This window comes from Thermobia domestica, chromosome 12, assembly GCF_964235325.1.
Source record: "Thermobia domestica chromosome 12, izTheDome1.hap1.1, whole genome shotgun sequence".
Taxonomy (NCBI): domain Eukaryota; kingdom Metazoa; phylum Arthropoda; class Insecta; order Zygentoma; family Lepismatidae; genus Thermobia; species Thermobia domestica.
In genome coordinates, this window is record NC_137465.1 from 26,574,643 (window position 1) to 26,599,884 (window position 25,242).

At 36.3% G+C, this 25,242-nt stretch overlaps 1 protein-coding gene across 1 annotated transcript in view; it reads left to right on the forward strand.

The window, feature by feature from the left end:
- LOC145666373 (uncharacterized) overlaps positions 1-25,242 on the forward strand; it is a 390,322-nt gene that overhangs the window by 338,031 nt on the left and 27,049 nt on the right. Inside the window, exons 2-3 of the mRNA XM_081733545.1 lie at positions 11,209-11,307; positions 22,818-22,990. Of these exons, the coding sequence (XP_081589671.1) occupies positions 11,209-11,307; positions 22,818-22,990 (272 nt within the window). The remainder of the gene's footprint in view (positions 1-11,208; positions 11,308-22,817; positions 22,991-25,242) is intronic.

Here is a 25,242-nt window from a genome sequence, read left to right on the forward strand (position 1 = left end):
CTTTTATTGCAAAAAGGCTAGGACCAACAGAATGCTGAAGTCACCAATCTGGAGATTATGTTCTTTCTATAACAAATTAAGTCAAAAACATGTTCTGTAAAGTACTAAAAACACTGTTGTAAAATCAACTATAATATTTCAACACTCTAATTGGGCATATGCCTGTTGTGTTGCTAAAATAAATAAATACAATAAATAGCGTAACGATGCAGTAACTTTATCCTCCTTGAATTTTAAAACATGTTTCCTCATAATTTCATTAATCGCTCTTTGAATTATGCCCGTACTCAAAATCTGACTTTAACATTTAAGACATGTACCTAGTTGAAGTTTCAGTTTATGAATGATAAATTACGAGGGGGGAAATGCCCGGGACAAGAATGTCCAAAGAATCTCGTGGGATCTTGTGCTGTAGATACAACAAAGTCCAATTCCAGCACTGAGGCTATGGTTCGAGTTTAGCATCCCTTTCCAGCATCGATGCTATGGTTCGAGTTTAGCATCCCTTTCTAGCATCGATGCTATGGTTCGAGTTTAGCATCCCTTTCCAGCATCGATGCTATGGTTCGAGTTTAGCATCCTTTTCCAGCACCGACGCCATATGAGGTGTTGCCTGCGGTTTAAGATTTAACGCGAACCACCATGACTTGGATCGAATTCCAAAAATCTCCCACTGGTAATTGAATCCCCGGAACATTGTATATCAAAAGCTAGCGCGCTAGCTACAACGCCACCGGACAGAGCAATTGGATGTCAAGGATAGAAAACTATAATTCTATAGCCCACCTTATATCTACTGTAGTACGCACGTGGATCTTCTATTCTTCACAGATATGTTATTCACATGTCGGTGTTCGGCGTCACATGACACCTGAAACATGAGAAAATGTCAATAAAGCAATGGTGCGTGCGCTGGTCGTTTAAACATACCTGACAACTCTGAAAAATGACCTCCTGGTCGCTTGGTTTGATTGATATATCAAGCTACCAGGACTCAAACAGAAATTGCTAGAGCGCAAAAGAGGAAGAGAAATTCGTTAAAAGTATCGCGAAAAACGAAGAATTGTTTATGTGACTCATATACGTCAAAAACAACGCACAAATAATAATCACGAATCAGCATTATATGGTGAACAAAGGCTTTAAAACGACATAAACAGTCCTGCACTCGTAAAATGCGTTGGGTAGTATTATTAACGAGTTTTCCTTTAGATGGATTTCGGTTTTTGGCTTCACAACGCTGGCAAATATGTGATTAGAAAATTCTTTTATCTGGTGCTTGCACAAATGAGGAAAGATCAAGATCAGTTTCATGGATCGTATAAAACGAACTGTTTTTCAATTAAATTCATGGAGAGAAACACGATAAAAAACATTGCAAAATACATAGGAAAGACATGTAGTTCTTAATGCCGAGAGTCGCTTGTGTGATTTTGTACACAAGCTCTGCAGATTTTTCAATTGCTTTATGACCAATTTATTTATTACTGTCTTTATCACCTTTTAACAAGTAGACCTATACATATGTGTAGATTTGTATATGTGTTTATTGAATATGTCATTGCTTTTGTTATTTTATGTGGTATTTAATCATAGAAATTAGTCTGAAATGGGAATAGGTTTCTATATTTTCACGCGCTGGTGAAACAGCTAATTTTCCTTTCAAACACTGCAATAGTACACAATGTCTCTCAATGGCCATATAATTACCATGATGCCTTCAGAGCGAGTGACCCGCGTTCAATTTCTGGAATCTTTTATGCAATAGGCGATGGAAAATATGAATAGAGAATAAATATAGATCAAACATTATATAAGTTAAAAAAGCATGTATGAATGCACATAAATGTCAAAATACCGTTGTATGCCTTATTTAGTGTATGCCTAATAGCAGCGCACACCCACCAGGTCCGGACCTCCCCAGGCCCGTAGCCAGCCTGAAAATGTAGGGGGGGCGATCAAAAAATAGTATAGTTAATCACCATATTATAGTTTAGAGGGGGCCAGTAAAAATTTAGGGGGCCCGGCCCCCTGGATACGAGCCTGGACCTCCCCCCAAAAAACTTCGGTACTCAACATACATTTGTACATGTTCTTAATAAAACTCTACTTGTTTAACAGGGAAATGATTGATGTAGCATGAAAAATTTGATCTTACACTTCGTCTGTACTCTCTTTCTTATAAGCCCCCGCCAAGTGAACTTTGTGGTGGACAAACACCGTGTGCGTGGGTTTCCTCGGGGTTCTCCCGTTTCCTCCCACTTTCTTCATTCCAACATTTTCATTCATTACTCATTATCACCGTCTCCTTTAGTCTAACCGGCATAACCGTGGAACGTAAAACTCAAAGATTTCATTTCATTTCTTTTTCTTATAAAAGAAATCTAGTTCTATCATTTCTTTTTCTGAAAATATAGGTGGAAGTATTTTAAAATTACCTATCGTCTTTCTGGGTGGAGAATAATACCCGTTCATTACTATATAATTGTAGAAGGTAGTGGTATTGAACTCCTTGTCCCAAAGTTTGGACCCCTCCCGACATAAAATTTCTGGACGCGCACCTGTCTAGTAGTCATTTTCTTTGCAACCGGAAATATAGCAGCAGTTTTATTGACACCGGAAGTAATGAAATTAGTTAACTCGTATCTTTTAGTAAAGTTAAACCACGTCTATTTTGCTTATTAGTGCGTTGAGTCTTCGCTCCGTGATTTCTGCGATTCACTAGTGGCATTGGAATTCCAGCCACAAATTGCTTGATACACAACAGTATGCATGCTGTGTTTATAGGGGGAAACCAATGATTTGTTCTTCAACAGAGGAACAATACATAATTGAGCCTCTCCAAATGACTAACTATTAGACACTTTGCATACCGTGTATTTGTAGAGCTCTTTTGATCCGAGGCTGGCTGTATGTCCGTAGTTATTGACCTGAAATGGACAATTGCACATGAGTACTGAACAAGTTTGAACATGTTAAAGTGCGTTGGTATTTGGGATGCAATACGGTAACAGAGCCTAATTATACGGAATAAATAAGACTCGATACTGGCTATATTAGGTGTATACGGTTTGCAGATGATATGACGCTTGTATTAGAATCTGAAGAGAAAATCGATAATATGTTGGAAAACTTATGGGCTGTGAAGAATATGGGATGAAAATAAATGTTAGAAAGACAAAAGCAATGGTGATTGGAACGAAGGGGTTGGTGTCAAATATAGAAGTAGGAGGGGGGAAATATAACAGATGACTAGTTTTCGATACCTGGGCAGTATTCTTAGTGATGATATGAAATGTGAACGTGAAATAAAAGCAAGAATAGGAACGGCGAAAGAAGCCTTAGCAGGAAGAAAATACTATTTTGTGGGACCTTGAATAAAAAAGTGAGACTCATAAAATGCTTTGTGTGGAGTATAGTACTGCATGGGTTAGAAACATGGGCACTACGAAAAATTGATGAAAACTGACTGGAAGCTTTCGAAATGTGGGTGTAGAGAAGAATGGACAGAATTAGCTGGGTCGAGCGGAAAAGGAATGAGAGGGTGTTATAAATGGTGGGAGAGAAAAGAAAACTTTAGACATTATTAAGAGGAGGAAGAGAAACTGGTTGGGACATTGGATAAAAAGGAACTGTATCATGAGGGACGTGTAGAGGGTATGGTCGCAGAAAGAGATGCAGGGAGCGAAGGAGACTACAATTAATGGACGATATCAAAAGAGAAAAAATGCATGTGAAGACGAAGAGGTTAGCGAAGACCATGGAGCAAGGAAGCTTCTCAGTTGCAGCAAGTGAGCTGCCAATAATGGCAGAATACCTATAATGATGATAGTGATAGGGGTATATTTCGTTGGAGGAAATATAACCACTGTTAAGTAATTTTTAATTTAAAAATAATTGGAGTGAGCGTAAGAGAGATTCTACCATTGGATGGAAGATGCGTTTGTGTGTTTCACAATAACTTTCGTATTTTTTTAAGGCTCATAGTGTAAGCTTACAAGCAGTCTTGCGTCACTGTTAGGAGATGTATTTTTTTAATACATATTTGTGGACATGGAATACGCAGAGGAGTCCTGAAGATCCAGATCCCCGAGAGCCTGACTTTTCAGGAAATTTAGTTTAATTTTAGGAGTGATGTTAAAAATATTATTATAATTCATTCCCATACGCAATGCTCCATAATACTCATAATCATATTCTAGATCAGTGATGGACAAACTACGGTCCACGAATTAAATGCGGCCTCTTGAAACCGGAGAGTCAATTGGGGAGAGCCCTCGCCAAGTGAACTTTGTGGTGGACACACCGTGTACGTGGGTTTTCTCGGGATTCCCCCGCTTCCTCCCACTTTCTTATTCCATCATTTCATGCATTTCTGACCATCACAGTCTCCTATAGCCTTGCGGGCAGACCCGTGGGACGTAAAACTCAAAGATTTCATTTCCATTGGGGAGGGCAGGGAGGCAGTTGCCTCCCCCTGAGTTTGAGAACTCTATCCTTTTTAAGCGATTATATATTAACGTAGTAATAGAAATATGTCGGTAGAGCATCACCTCCAACCTGTGGCAAAATCTGAAATGACTTTACTGCCTTAAAAGATTCTATCCGGCATGCAACATGATTCTTAATCTGAAGAATGAGAAGAATAATCTTCTTTTACCCGGACATTTCTTCATTTTCAAACCCTAAAAATGACCAGGACGAGAATTAGAAAAATGTCTCCTTTGAGAATACAGAGAACGCTCCAACTTTGCATAATTCTTGTTTAACCCTTTTGGGATTTGGGGATTTTAAAGATAAATTTTGGACTTTCAGTCAAACAGCTACTGCATCATTACTATTTACCCAAGGATTTTGGTTTGTATCTCATTCTCTTCACAATAAAACAATCTTCCAAAGCTTGTCCAATCATATACCTGAAAAAGGGAACTGGATGAGATTAGAGATTTTTAAAAAAAATCCTTTTTCAAAAGTTTAGGTCACTCTGGACTAGTCCTGTGTTAACATACAGATCTGAAAATCACTTGAAAAATACTAACCGGTGTACTAATGCGTGTGCAAAATATCAACCTGATATCTTGAATACTAAGGAAGGGGGAAATATTTATCAATGTGCAATAACAGGAAAGAAGCCTACTGCGCTTCAACGTGACAGGGTTAATACTGAAAGATTTCTCACGCGGTAGGCCCTTGTGGTGGTGACTAAAATAAAACAAAAATTTATTCTTCATCTTTTACATTTTATCACCAACAGAAAATGCTATGTTCTAAACATAATCAGTTGAGCCTTCTTCTTTCTATAAGTTTGTGTTTATATAGAGGGTGGATTTTAAACTGAAGACCAGTGTCTTTTATCTCAAAGTAAACAATAGGGATGCGCACGAGACGAGTCCAGACAGGATTTTCCTGACAAAATTCGAGTCGAAACACGGCTCTTCCAATAGAGAAATATACATTTTTCGAGTCGAGACATCACTTTTACAGCACATTTTCGAGACGAGACAGGCACAAATCTTGTCTCGTGCGCATCCCTAGTAAACAATGATAACGAAATTGTAGAGGGGGAGGGGAGAGAAGGAGAAAGAAAGAAGCCATAACACGTGTACTTTGTCTGATGGTCATGACGACATATATAGGTGTTCTTGGATTTCCTAAAACCTTTTAGACAGCATTTGCGAAAGAACAAAATAAGCCTTTTGCGTTATACACTTGAAGGCCAAACAGATGACGACATGACTCCCACCAACTTGAGGAGCTCCTTAAAACACAGGTGATCTGTTTCGCAATGCATATACAACTGAACAATTAAAAACATCAGCTGTAATAAATGAGCGTTTTAAAACAATACACAGGTTATATATATATATATATACCTTAAATCCCAAAAGGGTTCATAAATTATATTGGCTCGCCCAAAGTTTCTTGTTTTTGCTTTGGCTCCTTTTGGAAAAAGTTAGGCCATCACTGCTCTAGGTTAAGAGTGCTGCTCTCCAGAAAATAGTGAAACTATCATCCTGTTAATTCCTCTCTTTCCTTAATCAAATTACTTTCATCGCAATCTCATATTTCTATCCCCTTTGTAACAGGTCATGGCATCTTCCGCCGTGCACTTCTTGTATAAATATTGTTGGATGAAGAAATACAGAGAGTTCCAGTTATTGTCCATGACATTGATTGGTTAAATCTGACACTTCCTGTCTGACTGCACCAATGAAAGAGAAGAAACATGGTTTGAAACGCCACAAGTCAACTAAAAAAGAAAACTGATCGAACAAAGGAAAAACGCTTTGGGACAGCTTTTGGAGATCTTTTCAAGTGCAATAAGCCAGAAAGCTCATCAAAGTTTCCAGCCTGCCATCTTTTCCCTTTTTTGTTTTATTTTTTCTTTTCGTGTATTTCTTTTACAGTAGCAAAACTTTTTATTCCCTTTTGCTTTGAGAAGTCAGTCACCCGTTAACAAGGAAAAAGATTTTTCGAAGAAAAAATAATATGAAGGACATAAATTGCCTTTTATTGTTTTTATTTGTTTACTTATTTTTGACGAACAAACGTAAAGATTCAGTTACAAGTAATGCTTTTGCCAGAAATTCAGTTTTGTGTCTGCTTCAATTAAGAGGGATAATCACTACGAAATTAAAATATCGCTAATTTCACAGTAACTATGTGATATCTTCGAATAGATAAAAGATAATCGAAATGTAGAACACGAGCGCGCTAGACAATATTATTTTGCATGAGGTACCGTTATCACGAGTCACCTAGTACCTTCCCGTTAGCAGCCATTTAAAAACGCGAAAATAAATGCCGATTTTCTAATTGGCTGGAAATCGAAAGCAGATAAGTAAGTCGTGATAACGGTATCACATGTAAAATAATATTGTCTCGTGAACTCTTGTTCCACTTTTCGATTATCTTTTACCTATTTGAAGATATCACGTAATTACTGTAAAATTAGAGGTATTGTAGTTTCGCCATGATAAGGCCTTTAAAAAATTGCCTACATTAACCTTTATGGATTTTGTATAGGGTAATTAATCTTAGTTTTCATGTTTCGTGTCGTTATGGAATACCAAGGATATAAAGCACGGAATCTATTACTAATGTAGGTTTCAAACCACAAGTAGGGCTTAAATCCGGTGCACCTGCCGGGTGCATAGATTAACATTCAAGATTATCCCTCACAGTCTAGACCGATTCCCACCATGCAATCATACTATCTCGCCTACGCCACTGACTTCAAGCAATTAATGACTCTATTATTATTATTATTATTATTATTATTATTATTATTATTATTATTATTATTATTATTATTATTATTATTACTGGAAATATCATTAACATGTACCACACGCAACAATCTATATATTAAAAGGCTAGGTTTATATGTTTGCGGTCAAGAAAAGTTTATATCTTTGTGGCCAAATCCTTCGACAGTGAGTTCTCGGAAACCATAGACTGTAGAAAGATGCCGTTTTCACTGATCGATTGCAAATTTTGTGTAGAATGTTATATGTTTAAAACTGGTCGTTATTTCTTTATTATATTTGTTTAGGAGTACATTGAAAGTGTTCAAATTTTAAAAGTAAAGCATCATATCCTATGAGTTATACATTCCAACACCACATATTTGTATGTATGGGTTATATATCTCTCAGGTGTTTGTTTCATATTCAAATGATAATGAAAAGTGAAGCATAACCATTTCCCCAGTCTAAGATGAATCTTTATTGTTTGGGAGTGTTTTGCCCAATAAACACCATATATCACTGGCATTATAATTAACTGTGTATGTAATGTATTTGCTTATCACATACTGCATGCAAGAAGAAAAAAAACACTGAACATACTTGAATTAGAAACTCCAACCGGAAGTAGGCTCAAATCTTTAAAACGGTGCGAGATATTGAAAAAAAAGGAAAAAATCTCCCCTTTATAATGTCCCTTGAGATTTTTATCAAGACATCTTTGACTTTTATCTGTAAAGGAGCATGTATAGATGTTGTGAGGAATGACCAGGAGATTCATGCTCATATGTGAATGATGAGCTGTGTAGAGAGCACAGGTTCAGCTAGTATTAATATAAAAATCAATGTGGTATTTTATGCAAAAGAAGGCTAATTTTCTTCAGAAATACGAGATTGATAAATATAGACTCCGTTCTGGCTATATTGTTAATATACCGTTTTCAACGCAATAGACCCGCACTCGATTGTCAGTGCGAGTTCATGTGGTTCGGATCCCACGTTAAGCTACAGGTCTATATCACATATAGCCTTGCTGCTGAACGGAACGCTGAACTCAAACTCAACTAATCTCGGTCTCGCCAAGTGAACTTTGTTGTGGACAAATACCGTGTGCGTGGGTTTTCTCGGTGCTCTCCCGTTTCCTCCCACTTTCTTCATTCCACCGTTTCATTCATTTCTCATCATCACCGTCCCCTTTAGCCTAGCCGGTATAAGCGTGGGACGTAAAACTCAAAGTTTTAATTTTCAACCAATCTAACTCAACCTAACTTTTGATCCTTTACATTCCGTCCAAAATTGATGTGATCCAATACAATGGGCTTTCGGTAAACCAATCTCCTTAAAGGTTCATTTTCCGTTGTACTTTATTTGCATTAAGATTTTATTTTTTTTTTTCTATTGCACCTTAAGAATTCTCGTAGCATTCAGATAGACAATGTAACTTCTCACATAACAGAAACGTTCATACTGTGAATTCCAAATTTTTACGTCTAAATTGTTCACATACTTAACCAAGGAACTTTCTGACCTTAAGGATGCTCCATTAATTCTACGATTCCACTTCCTAACATTGGTATGTATATTACAAAATGAAATGAAATGAAATCTTTGAGTTTTACGTCCCACGGTTATGCCGGTTAGGCTAAAGAAGACGGTGATTATGAGAAATGAATGAAATGGTCCAATGAAGAGTGGGAGAAAACGGGAGAACCCCGATAAAACCCACGCACACGGTGTTTGTCCACCACAAAGTTCACTTGGCGGGAGATATGTATATTACATCAATATAATATCAAACACAAAGAAAACCTAACTCCACCAATGTATTAGAGATGGCATGGGTCAATGAAAACTTGACACATGACCCACTGATTCATCACCCACCGTGACCCGTCACTGACCGACCACCCACCATAACCCAGCAAAACCCATGATCTAGGCCCTCCTCTCCACTGACTAAAGAGTTTACACTTGTAATAACACAAGGCTGTGAAATTATCACTAATCGGAGTTTGAATTTCTGGTCTATCCCTCAAGCACCGCTATGTTACAATACCGGTGGATTTGACCTTTACGATATGAAATGGTAAGATATTTGTCATGGGTCATATTAAGATGCATTTTAATTTAATTATTGTATATAAGTATTTCCTTGTTGAATTACATATACTTTATAGTGGAAAATAGGATGAAATTTGAAAATCTCAAATTAATGTAAAGTAGACCAACATGGAGGAAAAAAATGTAAAATTCGATTGTGTCTCGAAAGCCCAGTAGTAAGTCCTATTGCTACTATTACAATTAAAAATATGAATATCCAAAACTGTCTGAAATTCTTTTTTCACTTAGATATACTCGTTTAAGTACATAGAAACAAATGAAAAATAAAATAAAATGGAGTCTTCGAAAGTAAAACGAAGAAAAATTCACCAGCATTCAGAAAATGCTGTCTACAATGCACTAAGTAGACTGGGTCAGTAGGTAGTGGGTCACATCCTGTTGAGCCGCGACCCACTGATCCACTCATAAATCTTGACCCATTTGACCCAAAATCCACTCCATCTCTGATGTGTATCACAATTATCTTGGTCAAATTAATTTCGATGCGTGCTGACAAAGTTATTGCATGAGAATAGATTGCTTTAGAAATAACAGTACAAGATATTGTTCAAAAGTTTGTTTTAGGACATTCACTTAATATGTTGAAATTGTTCTTCTTAATTCTGTTTTTTTTTTAACGTGTAGTTTGCTGCTTTGTGTTACGAGATAATCCTTGTTTGTCAAATGGATGTATTCCTTGGTTACATTTAAGACTCAGCTAAAAGCTAATGCAACAGAAAGGAAGCCATACATATCCGCTGACGCTGTATTAAATTAGGCGCTTAACTGGCATTTAAACTGTCCTAGGCGAGAACGAAAGGACTTCCTTCAGTTAATAAGCTGCATTTGCACTTACTACTTATCTTTCTTTCTTTCATGGTGTTAGTTATTAGAATATCTTGCGCCGAAGATATAAATTGGATGAAATGTTTCTACTAATATTGATGTACGACATTGGTCTACGAGTTTCAAGTGTTTGCACTTTTATTTTATAGGGTACGGTAAAATTACCTTCGTGAAGGTTTTTGCTTGTAGACACTTGTACAAACTAGAATGAAATGTAACAATTAGTAAAAGTTGCACATAGTTTTAGGAATAACATATTCAATCAAATTTAAAATGACCGCCTTTATTCTTTGGTATACAGTTTTAGATCTTAGTAAAATGTTCAAAGCAACCATGGTCTGGAGATAAACAGTACTGGAGAGGGTTATGACTTATGTTAATGATGTCAATCTGAAAGAAGATAATATAAGGGAAAACTAAATACATAGTTTGATATACCGAAAAAGCTGTTAAAATAATTAAGATATGCTTAAATGAATCCCAAAGTAAAGTCCAAGTTGGAGAAAATTTATTTACGAGCTTTCACGTAAAGCATGATCTGAAACAAGGAGCTGCATTGTCTCCATCGTTCAGTTTTGTTCTGGAGTACACTATAACCAAAATCAAAGTTGGCAACCTTGGGCTTTGGCAATCATTTTGGACATGAGTGTACACTCCTGGATGCCAAAGCGCTGCTGGACCCAGGGAAGAATAATGTTTTGGAGAATACAGAAGTATCACATCGGTATACTTAAAAAAAAAAAAAAAAAAAAAAAAAACTTTTGTATGAACTTAACTTTTTTAATGCCTTTTTGTTATCTCTCATTATATTGGTTTCAATCATTACTAGTGTTAGAATAAATTATTGTATCACGTCAATTTACAAGATTCAAGATTCTTCTTGCGTAACGTGGTTTCAATGGAATTCAAATAAATGTATGTTTTATCAACTCGAGCATTTACAATTGTTTCTAAAAGTGTTAGATACTTCCTTCACTAAAATCTAATTTTCTTCTTTTTATCTTTGTACTTTCAGGGTTTTTATCATGGGACATCTCCCAGGCCCACGTCGACTTAGAAAAAGAATTACTGGCTCTCGCCACACAAGCGCCAGAGGGCGAGGAGGCAAGAAATGGTAAGTTAAAAATTAAATCATTCTATCACTGAATCAGGGTTCAAAATATGTTCTTTCTTTCTGTTCGGAAGTGACACACAATTATAGTCATACGTCTTGCAAATAAAATCAGAAAAATAAACACACTGCTGAACAAGACTGCATTTATTTAATATAAAAACACATTTACACGTGACGTTTCGATCTTCTAGCCAAGATCCTCATAAGACGAGTGTACGTCTGATGTACGTATGAGTGTACGTACGAGTGTACGTCTGATGAGGATCTCGGCTAGAAGATCGAAACGTCACGTGTAAATGTGTTTTTATATTAAATAAGTGCAGTCTTGTTCAGCAGTGTGTTTATATGTCTGTTCGGAAGTGTTATTTATCTTGAAGTATTAAAGAGATTTGTTGTATTTACTCACGTAATTCACAGACTTTTTTGAACACTTTTTAAAAATCTCAAAGTAAAGTCCGGGTAGGAAAATTTTTGTCCACGAGCTTCCACGTCGAAACTGGCCTGAAACAAGGGGACGCGTTGTCGCCATTATTATTTAACTTTGTGCTGGAATACGCCATAAGGAAAATCAAAGATAGCAACCAGGGCCTAGAGTTGAACGGCATTCACCAGGTTATGGCATATGCTGATGATGTAAATTTAATAGGGGATGATAGGAGAACAGTAGAAATAAATGCAGAGATCTTATTAAACGCTTGCAGGGACATGGGTTTAGAAGTAAATGCAGAGAAAACTAAATACATGGAAGTGCGTCGGGACCGTAATACGGCAAATTGTGGAGGCGTTAAAATATTAAATAATGCTTTTGATAAAGTGGATACTTTCAAATATTTAGGATCAATATTAACAGACGAAAATCATATTCACGAAGAAATTAAATGTCGACTAAAAGCAGGAAATTCGTGTTACTATTCGGTTCAAAATCTCTTGTCGTCGCGAATTCTGTCGAGGAATTTGAAGCTTAAAATATATAAAACGATAATCATGCCTGTTGTTCTGTATGGTTGTGAAACATGGTCGCTTACTCTGAGGGAAGAACATAGACTGAAAGTATTTGAGAATAGGATCCTGAGAAGAATATTCGGACCCAAGAGGAACGAGAATGGGGAATGGCGGAAACTTCATAACGAGGAACTACATAGTTTATACGGTTTACCCAACATTGTTAGGGTCGTCAAGTCTAGGAGGCTTAGGTGGGCAGGTCATGTAGCTAGAATGGAAGAAAGTAGAAACGCTTTCAAAGTCTCGACTGGTAGACCCATAGGAAAACGACCATTAGGAAGACCTAGGCGCAGATGGGAGGACAATATTAAGATGGATCTCGCAGAGATAGGAATACAAAGTAGAAACTGGATGCAATTAGCTAAGGATAGAAGTCAGTGGAGAGCTTTTGTGAACGCGGCACTGAACCTCTGGGTTCCATAGGCCATAGAGTTAGTTAGTTAGTTAGTTTTAAAAATCTAACAGTAGATACGTGATTTATGCAGGGGAAGACTTTACGTAGGTTTATAAAGAAACTAAAATATGCAATGAGAACATGATATTTGTATAACTGAAACTTACAGTGGTCCATTTTCCATCATTGCTCCCTTCCTTAGATCCTCCACTGATTCATCCCCTTTTTAGTCAGTCTACTATCACAAAGTATCGTCTTCATTGACGTCCAGCGAATTGGAAATTCCAGTCTTCAAGAAGCTCGTAATAATTATGCGTTGATCCACCATGTTTCATTTGCTCACTACCCAGGAGCACACCTATTCAATAGAGGCATTTTGTTTGTGCATTAATGTTAAACTGTATACCCAATCAGCGATCCATTCATATACAACTTTCTTGTGTTATCTTTAAATGGTTTATTGAAAATATCTCAAGGTTGAACACTGATGTAAGATCGCTGGGAAAATGGACCATATGTGGTAATTTCGTATCAATCTTTCTCGGGATTAAGCCACTCTTGGACTTCATTCACTAATTCCAAGAATCCTTCAGAAGAATTGTACTAACATATCATCGAGACTGAAAACTCTTTCTCGAGATCTTGAATCCAGTTAAAATTTTATTTTCTACAGATATATTTTTTTTTAATCAGGCACATGAATTACACGAGTAAATACCGTATTTAATTTTATTTTCAGTTTTAGCCTTCCACTAAAATTCCAACAATTCTTTGGTTTCCTCTGTTTCTTTATCATTTAACTCTTTTCATTTTACTTTAAAACCTAGGACCCATACTAGTTTTAGTTCTCTCATTTCTTCTTCCATATTTACTTCCCAAATCCATGTCATTTTTAAGTTTCTCTTTGCTTCACATTCTAGAATCAAGCGTTTTGTTATTTCATTTTCCTGTAAACTTAGTTGATATCTTTGATTCATCTCTCCTTGAAGTTTTCCAATGTCTCGTCTGTTTCAAGACTTCCCCGCTCGGCTTTGAGTAACAGACTGCTTCCTCTATTTATTTATTTATTTATAAATATTTTTTCCAAGAACAGCATGTTGGCCATTTTTCACTGATGCATGCAACAGCAGTAATAAAGTAATTTTGCTGTATATAAATATACATTCATTATTATTATTATTATTATTATTATTATTATTATTATTATTATTATTATTATTATTATTATTATTATTATTATTATTATTATTATTATTATTATTGAAGATTTGAGAATTCAATGCTGTAACTGAAATTGCAGAAGGGATCAGACCAATAAGCGGCAGGCAGAGGTTGGGGGGCATGAAGTATGCAGGATTCACGAAAGGGGGCGCCAGGTAAAAAAGGTTGGGAATCACTGTTTTACATTAAGTATGTGCAGGCGTGAACGAATATGTGTGTTTCTATTCGCAACTACGCTTTTTTTTTCTTTCCCTTCGAATAACTCTTGCTATTGAGTAAATGTATTTGAACATTCACCGTGGCATGCAATATTGTTCTTATATGATGGTATGTAATTATCAATTATAGTTCTAAACAGTATCAATATATTCTAAAATAGCTTAATGTTGTGTATCAAATCTTCTAGTTTAACAACAATATTTAGGTAAATTATTCATATTTCTATTCAAAATTCTATCGGAAGGTTTAAATTACACTTATTAGAATGAAATTTATGGACGCTAAGAAATAATAATAATATTATCTATATATTAAAATTCTAGGTTTATATGTTTGTCCGCAGTCCTTTCGACAACGAGATCTCGAAAACCACAAGTGTTAGAAACGTGCCGTCAATTCCAAATTTTGTGTAGATTGCCCAGTTCTAATTGAATATAGCCTATATAACGTGGCCGTTATTTCTTTATTATTTTTAGGGGTGCGCTGTAAGTGTTGAGATTTTTTAAAAAATAAAGCATCATATCCTATGAGCTAGACATTACAACACAACATATTTGTATAAAGGGGTTGTATATCTCTCAGGCCTTTGTTTCATGGCCAAATCATAATGAAAAACGAAAAACGAAGGATAACCATTTTTCCAGGCTAAGATGAATCTTTATTGTTTGGAGTGTTTTGCCCAATGAACACCATATACCACTGGCATTATAATTAATTGTGTACGTAATGCATTTGCTTGTTACATATACTACTCCATGCAAGAAGAAAGAAAACACTGATTACACATGAATTAGAAACTCCAACCGGAAATAGGCTCAATCTTGCAAACGGTAAAAAATGAAATGAAATGAAATTTTTAAGTTTTTCGTCCCATGGTCATGCCGGTTAGGCTAAATGAGACGGTGATGATGCGAGATGAGTGAAATAGTAGAATGAAGAAAGTGTGAGGAAACGGGCAGGTCATGTAGCTAGAATGGAAGAAAGTAGAAACGCTTTCAAAGTCCTGACTGGTAGACCCATAGGAAAACGACCATTAGGAAGACCTAGGCGCAGATGGGAGGATAATATTAAGATGGATCTCGCAGAGATAGGAATACAAAGTAGAAACTGGATGCAATTAGCTAAGGATAGAAGTTAGTGGAGAGCTTTTGTGAACGCGGCACTGAACCTCCGGGTTCCATAGGCCATAGAGTTAGTTAGTTAGTTAGTTAGTGAGGAAACGGGAAAATCCAGAGAAAACCCACGCACACGGTGTTTGCCCACCAGAAAGTCCACACGGCACGAGCTGGGATCGAACCAGGGGACCCAAGCACCGGAGGTGAACGCTCTACCAATGAGCCACCGCGCCCCCCTTGCAAATGGTGCGAGATATTGAAAAAAATCACCACTTTGTGATATCCCTTGCCGATTTTTATCAAGATGTCTTTCACTTGTGTCTATAAGGGAAAATGTACAGATGTTGGGTGATATCAATAAAACAGAGAAGTTACTCATTACACCCAATTTTGAAGTAGTTACTCGCATTGGTATCAATAAAAAGAGAACTGAGCACTAGTCGTCTCGGCTGACCTCGAAGAAGCCCCGCCCTTTTGAAGTAACCACACCTCTATTCTCGAGCCGAGTAACTACTCTGCGTTTGATATCAATAAAAATCAAAGACTCTTCTGTGATGCTAGTAACTTCTCCAAATTTGTGGAGCAAGCTAAATAGGTGACTCCATGCGAAATATGGCAGAGTATATGATTGTTTTGCTATGTAGCAAAATTTATAAATTGCATAGAAATGTTGCAAATGGAGATTACAAAAAACATAGGTTCATGAAAGAAAATGTAGAGTAGTTAGCACAACATTTTTTTAGGAGAATCAACGGAAATTTGGGGTGATGCACTACGTAATGATTAAAAGATGCGGGTTTTCTTGCTTTACGTGAATGGTCCAGGATTCCAAGTCTGAATGTCAGGGAATTCTGTTGTGGCTCAAAGTACTGTGTCTATGACTACTACAAGTGTAATGGATGCGATTATTGATTGTTTCCGGAGGTGTGTGTAATATTCAAACAGCAAAGGCAGAGTGGCAAGAACAATATACATTTCCGGGTGCTATCGGAGCACTTGACTATAAACACGTGGCAATAAAGAAACCTAGTATTTTGGAGACGAATACGCTAATAGGAAGAGCTCCTTCGTGGCTAAGCGGATAGCGTAAATGCCTTTGGCATGAGAGACCCGCGTTCGATTCCCGGCGGGAGCTCATATGGTTCGGATTCCAAGTTAATCAGTGGGTCCCGTCTCATATAGCCTCGCTACTGAAAAGGACATTAAACTCAAAATCAACTCAACTCAACGCTGATAGGAAGGGTGTATACATGAGAATGTATACTTTTTTTTTATGCCAAGGTGAAAGGGGACAGGTGTGGAAAACGCAATCAGATGGACGTGCTTTACGACGTGACTGGCTGGACTATTTAAAAAAGGAAACAAAGGGACCAAGTGTCTGATTTCGTTCTTAAAGCCAAACAATCTTGGACAAGACCTTGGACAACACGTGATATGCATTTGTCGTGCTAATCTTGATATTGCTGGATTCCAACCAACATCCATCAGTTCCAAGAGGTTCGTTCCCGTGGTTTCAGTATTACTTTTTTGTTTCCCGTTTTCTTTTCCAAATTAGTTTTTTTTTTTTTTTTTTAATGCTCGCTCGGATATTAAAGATTCTCTTTTGTATTTGTGTCTCATTTGTAGATGTATTTGATATTTCGTTGCATTTCACTGTAATTGCCTTCAAAGCTTCGGCTTTTCTTCGTTTACTTTCTGGTAACTGTGACTTTGAAAGTACCTCTGGAACTTTTATAATATCCACAAATGCACTTTAATTGAAACTGTCGTTGCTACTTGTCCCTTCTTTGGCGTTTAGGATACTGCGCCAGAAGTTACCCACAACGAAATGACCGCCCAACAGATGGGAGAAATGAGTAACTACTTCTTTTATTGATACGACTCAGTGCTACGTGCAGAGGAAGCGCGAGTAAACGTTCATAAATCTGGAGCAGACTAGACCTGAGTAGTGGCTTGTTTTATTGATACGAAATTGAGGGAGGAGATTACTCCAGGTATAGTTACTCCGATTCTCGAGCAGAACTTCTCAGGAGTAGTTACTTATTTTTATTGATATCACCCGTTGTGAGGAATGACAGGGAGATTCATGCTTATATGTGAATGATGCGCTGTATAGAGAGTGCACGTTCACCAAGTCTATATATTAAAATGTTAGGTTTATATGTTTGAGGACAATCTTTTCAACAGTGAGATCTCGAAAACCACAAGTGCTAGAAACGAGCTGTTTTCGATGATCTATTCCAAATTTTGTGTAGATTGTCCAGTTCTAATTGAATATTAAAAAAAGCATGGCCGTTGTTTCTTTATTACAATTTTTAGGGGTGCACTTGATCTTGATTTTTTTTTAAAGCATCATATCCTATGGGTTATACATTCCAACACAACATTGTTGTATATAGCGGTTGTATATCTATCAGGCGTTTGTTTGATGGGCAAATAATAATGAAATACGAAGGATAACCATTTCTCCAATCTAAGATGAATCTTTACTGTTTGGAATGTTTTGTCCAATGAACACCATATATCACTGACATTATAATTAATTGTATATGTAATGTATTTGCTTATTACATACTATATATAATATCCGATTATCTTTAGGATACATACATATACTAAATTTAATATACCTACGACAATTCTAAGTCCAATCGAAAGTACGCTCATATTTCGCAAACGGTGCGAGATAATGGAAAAATAATCGAAAAATCTCCCCTTTATGACACTTCTTGCCGATTTTCATTACAACACATAACATATACCAAATTGCATCTCCCTTGACAATTCAAACTTCAACCGGAAGTAGGATCATATCTCGTAAACGGTGCGAAATAATAGAAAAAATCTCCCCTCTATAATACCCTTGTCGATTATCAAGCTATATTAATATACCACATTTCATCCCCTACAACAATTCTAACTCTAAAACCGGAAGTAGGATCGTGTCTCGCAAACATTGCTACACATCGAAAAATAATTGAAAAATCTCCCCTTTATGATCTCCATTTCCTTTTTTTTATATCAAATTACATACATGTATCATATTTCACCCACCTACAACAATTCAAACTCAAAACTGTAAAGCCTTCCCCGCTAGTCTACGGACTAGCGTGCACGAGTTTGGCATAAGGGTCCTGTTTTCGATTTCCAGAGGGAGCATACAGAAAGAATAGTTCAGATTACACTTTAAAGTGTAGGTCGACATCTCATATAGCATCCCTCCTGAAAACGGGCGGTAAACGATAATCAATTAAGCAATAAAAACCGAGAGTAGGATAGAATCTTGCAAACGGTGCGAGACATTGAAAAAATAATTGAAAATATCTCTCCTTTATTACACCCCTTGCCGATTCTTATCGAGATACATATATAGGGCAAATTTCACATCCCTACGACAATTCTAACTCCAACCGGAAGTAGACTTAAATCTTGCAAACGATGCGAGATATAGAAAAAAATATCGAAAACTATCTCCTCTTTGATACCCATTCCCATTTTTTATCAAGACGTCTGTCACTTGTGTCTGTAAAGGGACATGTGCAGATGTTTTGAGGAGTAAGGAGATTCATGCTCATATAAGAATGATGCGCTGTGTAGAGAGCGCAGGTTCAGCTAGTATATATTTAAATGCTAGGTTTGTATGTTCATCTCCAATCCTTTCGACAATGAGATCTCGAAAACTACAAGCGCTAGAAACGTGCTGTTTTCACTGGTTGATTCCAAATTTTGTGTAGATTGTCCAGTTGCCATTCAAATTTTCAAAAACCATGTCGTTATTGTTCTATTCAACATTTTAGGGACCGTTTTGAGCCCATAAGATTAACATTGTTGTAGGCCGAAACTACGGTGTTAGGCAACCAGTAGAGAAGTTACATATTGCGGGTTGATGGATATTGCAGGCGCTTTGCTTAAATCTGATTGTAACTATTGCAAGCTGGCAACTTGAAAGATCTCAAGAGACGCAATGAGGCGTACTCGGACGGATATGGATTTATTAGAAAAAAGTATTTCCACTTGATATCGTGTTACTTCTACAAATTTGCTACAAACTCACTCCAACATTTATACATAACAATTCACTTCCTTTGTGAGTCTCCTATCCTTTACTTGTGTGCGTAAGGAGACATGAACAGTGCGAAGGAGATTTAAGGTCATAACAGAACGATGCGCTGAGTAAACAGAGCAGGTTCAGATATTAATAATAATAATAATAATAATAATAATAATAATAATAATAATAATAATAATAATGAAATTTTATTGTATTAGCAGATAACTTTTATGTTTAATTTTTCCATGCTACTTTTGTACGAATATTTCAATTAAAAGTCTATAAACATAAATCCGTTATCGTTGTGTGGTAACTGGTGACAACGAATATTGCTTCAGGACGTTTATAATTTTTACGCTGACTCTAAATACGAATATAAGTTATTGAATTTTGTGCGGTGCCTCAGTGATGATGGTGGGTGTGGCCAAGCGGTCTGAAGCGTTAGACTGACGACTGTGAGACGAAACCCATTGGCGGTTCGAAAAAAATTAAACCACTCAGGTTAACATCCTACAATTACATCCGTTAGGCTAAGGGAGGCGGATGATTAAGGCAAGTGAATGATGATTGGGGAATTGGTGGAATGAAAGTGCAAGAGGAAACAGGAGAACCCCGAGAAAACCCACGAACACGATGTTGTCTACCACGAACTTATGTGGCCGGGGATCGAACCATGGACCCCACACACCAGAGGTAGAGCTCTATCACTGAGCCACGGTGCTGCTGTATAGTGGGGTGAGATTGCTACAATGTTACTTGAAGCAAATGCACTTTCACTTACATTAAAAGAAAAACAGAACATAATGTGGAAAATACAGTGTGACCCAAAAGTAGGTATATACCCTTACATTGATCAAGTATAACATTCTAGTTTATGAATTAATTTGCTTTGGCTGTTCCGAGTTTGTTATAAGTAAAAAGACGTTAAAAGCAGGGGCGGATCCAGATGGGACGATCGGGGCGATCGCGGCCCCCTCCAGAAGAGGAAACTTTCTTATTTTATATATATAAATAAAACCTATCCCAAAGTTTGGAGCCCTTAAAAGTAGCAGTATGAGACCCGCTTTTTTTAAAAAAAAAAAAAGTATGAGACCCCACCGCCCCCCAGAAGTCGCTCCTGGATCCGCCCCTGGTTAAGAGCAAATAATAAAGAAACTAGGTCTACCTGTTTGATAACAATAAGAAATGATATAAAATACAGTGAGCTGATAAGAACAGAACTGTACACCTACTTTTGGGCCACCCTGTATGTAAAACTTGTTTATTATTGGTGTTGTTGGGTGAAACTACTACAGTGTTCACTATTTGTTCTTCATCCATTCATATTACTTCCTGTTCATATTACTACAGAAAAGAAAAAATCAAACGACCTTACCACAAAATACTGGTTTATGTTTGAGTGAAGCACCGCGAAACAAGAAAACTGACAAATGTGACACCAAACAAGTTCATGTCAGGGTTGGTAGTCGGCAATCGCCAAAGGCTCAAAGGGGTCTCTCCTGGACTGAGAGACAGAAAAATAATTCTCGTCATTTTATTTATTATTATTATTATTATATCTTTCAGGGTATTCAAATTTTAAAATATAGTAACTTCATTCAGTTTAATATTGGATTATTTGGGTGGAAATAGTTAATTTCGATTCAGCGACCTTTCATTCACGTATATGGTGTTTAGCGAGATGCATGCTTACGTTATGTTATGCTTGTGTAGCTCCGCTTAAAAAAAATACAATCAACGTTACAGCAATTCGTTATCTCCCTTTCAAAGATGATAGTATATTCCTTTAACGGAGCTAATAATATAAAAGAGGTACCATAATGGACTTCAATCTCATTTTTTTTTTAAATATCCAAATCTCGTATACACTCACCAGGGGCGGATCCAGGACCGACTTCTGGGGGGGCGGTGGGTTGTCATACTGCTACTTTTAAGGGCTCCAAACTTTGGGATGGGTTTTATTTATATATATAAAATAAGAAAGTTTCCTCTTCTGGGGGGCCCCGATCGCCCTTCCCCCCCTGGATCCGCCCCTGACACTCACTGTATGGAATATGTCCTTAAATTATTGACTGCCGATTCTATAGTAAACTGCATGCAAGCAGAACACTTACTTATTTGGAATAGTGCAAGAATCCACTTTTTTTTAAAGCAATTATCATAAAAAATGGTTCTATGAGAAAGAAAAACAAAGACTTTAGTGTAGTCATGGTAAGCTTGAGGGTTAAGGGGGACAGATGGCACACATTTTATGTCAACCGAAAATAAATATTTAATTATTATTTGATTACCTTGTAATGCAGATTACATGAAATTTCAATGTTTGAAGAACAAAAAGCACCTAAAATTGTTAAATTATTGTTAATAATGGCTCCATGATATAGTCCCAAAGACGGTATTCCTTTCATCTATTTCCCTCGACAACGTGGGACAGATGACTCAAGAACAAATGATTTGTAAAGCGTAATTTATTATACTAGAATTTCTTCTTAAGGGCCTGTAATCGTTTGTTTTCCACCCTTCTACATGCTGAGGACTTACCTGATTCAAGTAAGCCAGTTTCAAAGTAGTCCTACTTATCGATGCACAGCTGGAGTGTATGTTGTAAAGTTTACCCTCGCTTTCTTTCAGCACAGAATTTTCTCTTTAAGTTTTGAAAGTTTTTGCTGAGTATTTCTAACGAAGTTGGTTAAAGTATTTGTTTAAAGGCGAGGGAGGGGACAAAAGCTCTGTTCTTGATCTAATGCAGCTGCATTGACGATCGATTCCTCTGTTTTGGGAACGTTTTGATCATGCAAATCATTGTCACGTCATGATACTGCACAGAAAGGAAACAAGGTATCTACTACACCATGTTGCACTTTTGCCTGCTATTTGGAGTTGCCAGAGTTTTATTTTTAAAGTGACTAAAGGAAATGTGATACTTAATCATAGACTTGCCAGATTTCCGAAGCTCCAAACCGACACACTGTTAATGCCAATATTTTATCAAAAAATCTCGTGATAAATTCTCAACTTAACAAGACACATGCACAATGAAAATTTATAGTTCACGTTTTTCTAAACCGTAATATAAGATTTATTCTTGCACACCACTCAGAATTCAAACTAACGTATACTACGTAAATATTAGTATACAGGAAGTCAGTATTTTGATTTGTAGTACCAATAATAATAATAATATTATTATAATAATAATACAGAAATCAGTCTGAGATATTTTAGTCTCAAAATTTGTTGTTCAGTAGATCAAATTTGGTGTATTAATTTCTTAAGCAGATCAATTACTCTTAAGATTCGTTTTATTAATATATAATTTTAGCAAGACAAAATTTAACATCCAACTAGTTAAGGTTGCCAGTACTTTATTCTAAATACACAAATAAACCAAGGTAAATACTTTGTACAGTGTTTCAGAAGTTTCCTCGATTCAGTTTTATGCATTTTATACAAACGAAGTATTTTTTTTTCTTTTCATCTCTATAAAATATTCCACTGTGAATTTCAGGAGAGCGTCTTATCCAATATGCGACTGAGAATCTGGTGACCGAAGTTTTAATCCACCCACAAGTAAACACACTTCTTCAATGTGTGAAGAATCTTCTGTCCAGCTTCACCCGACATAGACATCTCATCCATGCTGGCTATACTTTCGCTGGCAACGGATCCTGGATTTTACAGGTCAGTAAATAATATTTCTTTCATCAGAAAATAATAGTTGCTTATTTTATTAACATTCACTTCCATATTCCATCCTATAACCATTTGCAATATTTCAAGGAAAAGTTGTTCCTCTTCGTTGGGCAGCGACTATCTAGTTTATAAAACCAAATTATCATTATTATTATTATTAGGTGCAGCTTAATAAATAACAACTTTCTATATAACAAGAACTACTTTCTGTATAACATAAATTGAATAATCCTGTTTATAGTTTCGTTTATATACGAAGTGTGATCAAAAATACGGTGAATGATTTCATTACAAACAAAATAATAAGCTTACACGGAATTTGATTTAATCTCTCCTTTAAAATACTGTCCTTGGCTAGCAATGCACATATCCCAACGTTGAATCCATGACTGGAAGCATTTCTGGAAGGCTTCTTTTGGAAGGGCGTTCAGCTCCTTTGTTGTGGCCCTCTCATTGTCAGGAATGGTGTCCATACGTTTTCCTTTAAGCATGGTTTTAATTTTTGGGAAAAGCCAGAAGTCACGCTGTTATATCTGAAGAGTACAGTGGATGTGGATAGACAGGAATATTTTTCGGCCAAAAACTCCTGTCCTTCACTCAAAAGTTGGAGAATATTTTTTTTTCGCACTCTCTCCTCTCATTTCCAAATCGGTGCTTAAAATTTTTTGAACGGGCCTGTACGGGATGTTCGCCTATTTGAACGAATAATTTTTGCCACTTTTTGCAAATCTTCATCTGTTTTTGAGGTTAATGGACATCCTGAACGTTGCTCAACTTCTACCGTCTCATTTCTGCTTTAAATCGCTCATACCACTTGTAAACAGTTTTCAGAGTTTCTTTGGAATTTTTATGCAACTTGAAATATAACTTAATATTCACGCGTTGTTAATGCGCGACAGGCACGGTAAACAACCACACTCTAGCGACTCTGAACGTTGACTGACAAGTCAGAACATGTTCCAACTTGACGCTGCCTGTCTCAACAGATCGGACGAATTACATCAAATGGTTGCTGCTAAAAATAGATAAATAAATAAATAATTCATCGCATTTTTTGATCATACCTTGTACTATGTCCACACTTAAAATTATAAGGAAGATATTCTACCATATGTATTGTCTCCGCCATTGTTATTATTTACTGCAGAACATCGTGCGTTAGATGAAATTCACCTGGAAATTCCTTTATAGAAATTCACCTGGAAATTCATTTATAGAAATTCACCTGGAGAAAACTATATTTAAAGATCACTTAACACAAACAGCGCATAATGATGGTATTATTGAAATTTAAAAAAAAAATCTGTTGAAATGAAAACTATTTTTTTTTTTTTTCAGTTTATCGTCCCACATTATTGGCGTTAGGCCAAAGGAGACAGATGGTTAATGGGAGTGAATGATTGAAAAATTACAGTTTTAGTGCTCTGCCACCGGGAATCGAACCCGGGACCACATGCACGAAAGGCACACACACTAGTCATTAGATCAGCGGAGAGGGCACATTCTCTGTTATAACATACAATGTGTCTCATCTGCGAATTTTTTTATATAGAATGTTTTTCATAACAATACCATTACGTCATTTATATTGAAGTTCTTTAATTATAGTTTTCTCCCAATGAATTTCTATGAATGAATGGTAAGTGTGAACTTTTGAGTGTTAACCCTGCCAGTTGATGTGGATTTTGATACTCTAGTTCACACAACGTACCAAACGTATTGAGAATAAAACCAAAAGAGTATTTTGAGTAAGTTATGAAGTTTGAAATCTGTAATATTTCACTTCTGTCAGCTTGATCACGCAGATTTTTTAACTGCTAACTATACTATCTTCCTTTCCTCCTGATCTGGAATAAAGGAACTTCTCTCTTTATGATGAGAATAAATAATTAATAAATCAGTAGAAGCACTAAAATTAATGAAAATAAGCTTTAAAAATACTAAAGTTCAACATGAGTGGGCAGCCATTTTTATTTTCTAAATTGTGTACGTTACAACATCTGGAAGTTTTATACCAGGAAGTGATTGTGCGATATTTTCCATTCAGTTATTACGAAGTTCGGTATATTAGTATTGCATATAACAATTTGTTCATTTTACTTTGATGTGTGATGTAATCTTATTGCTTTTCTAATCTTCCTTTATCTTGATTTAATTTTGAATTTTTTGTTGTAATGAAATAAGATTCAAATACCAGTCTTTCTATTAACAATGAAGTTTTGTGTAAAATACAAATTTCT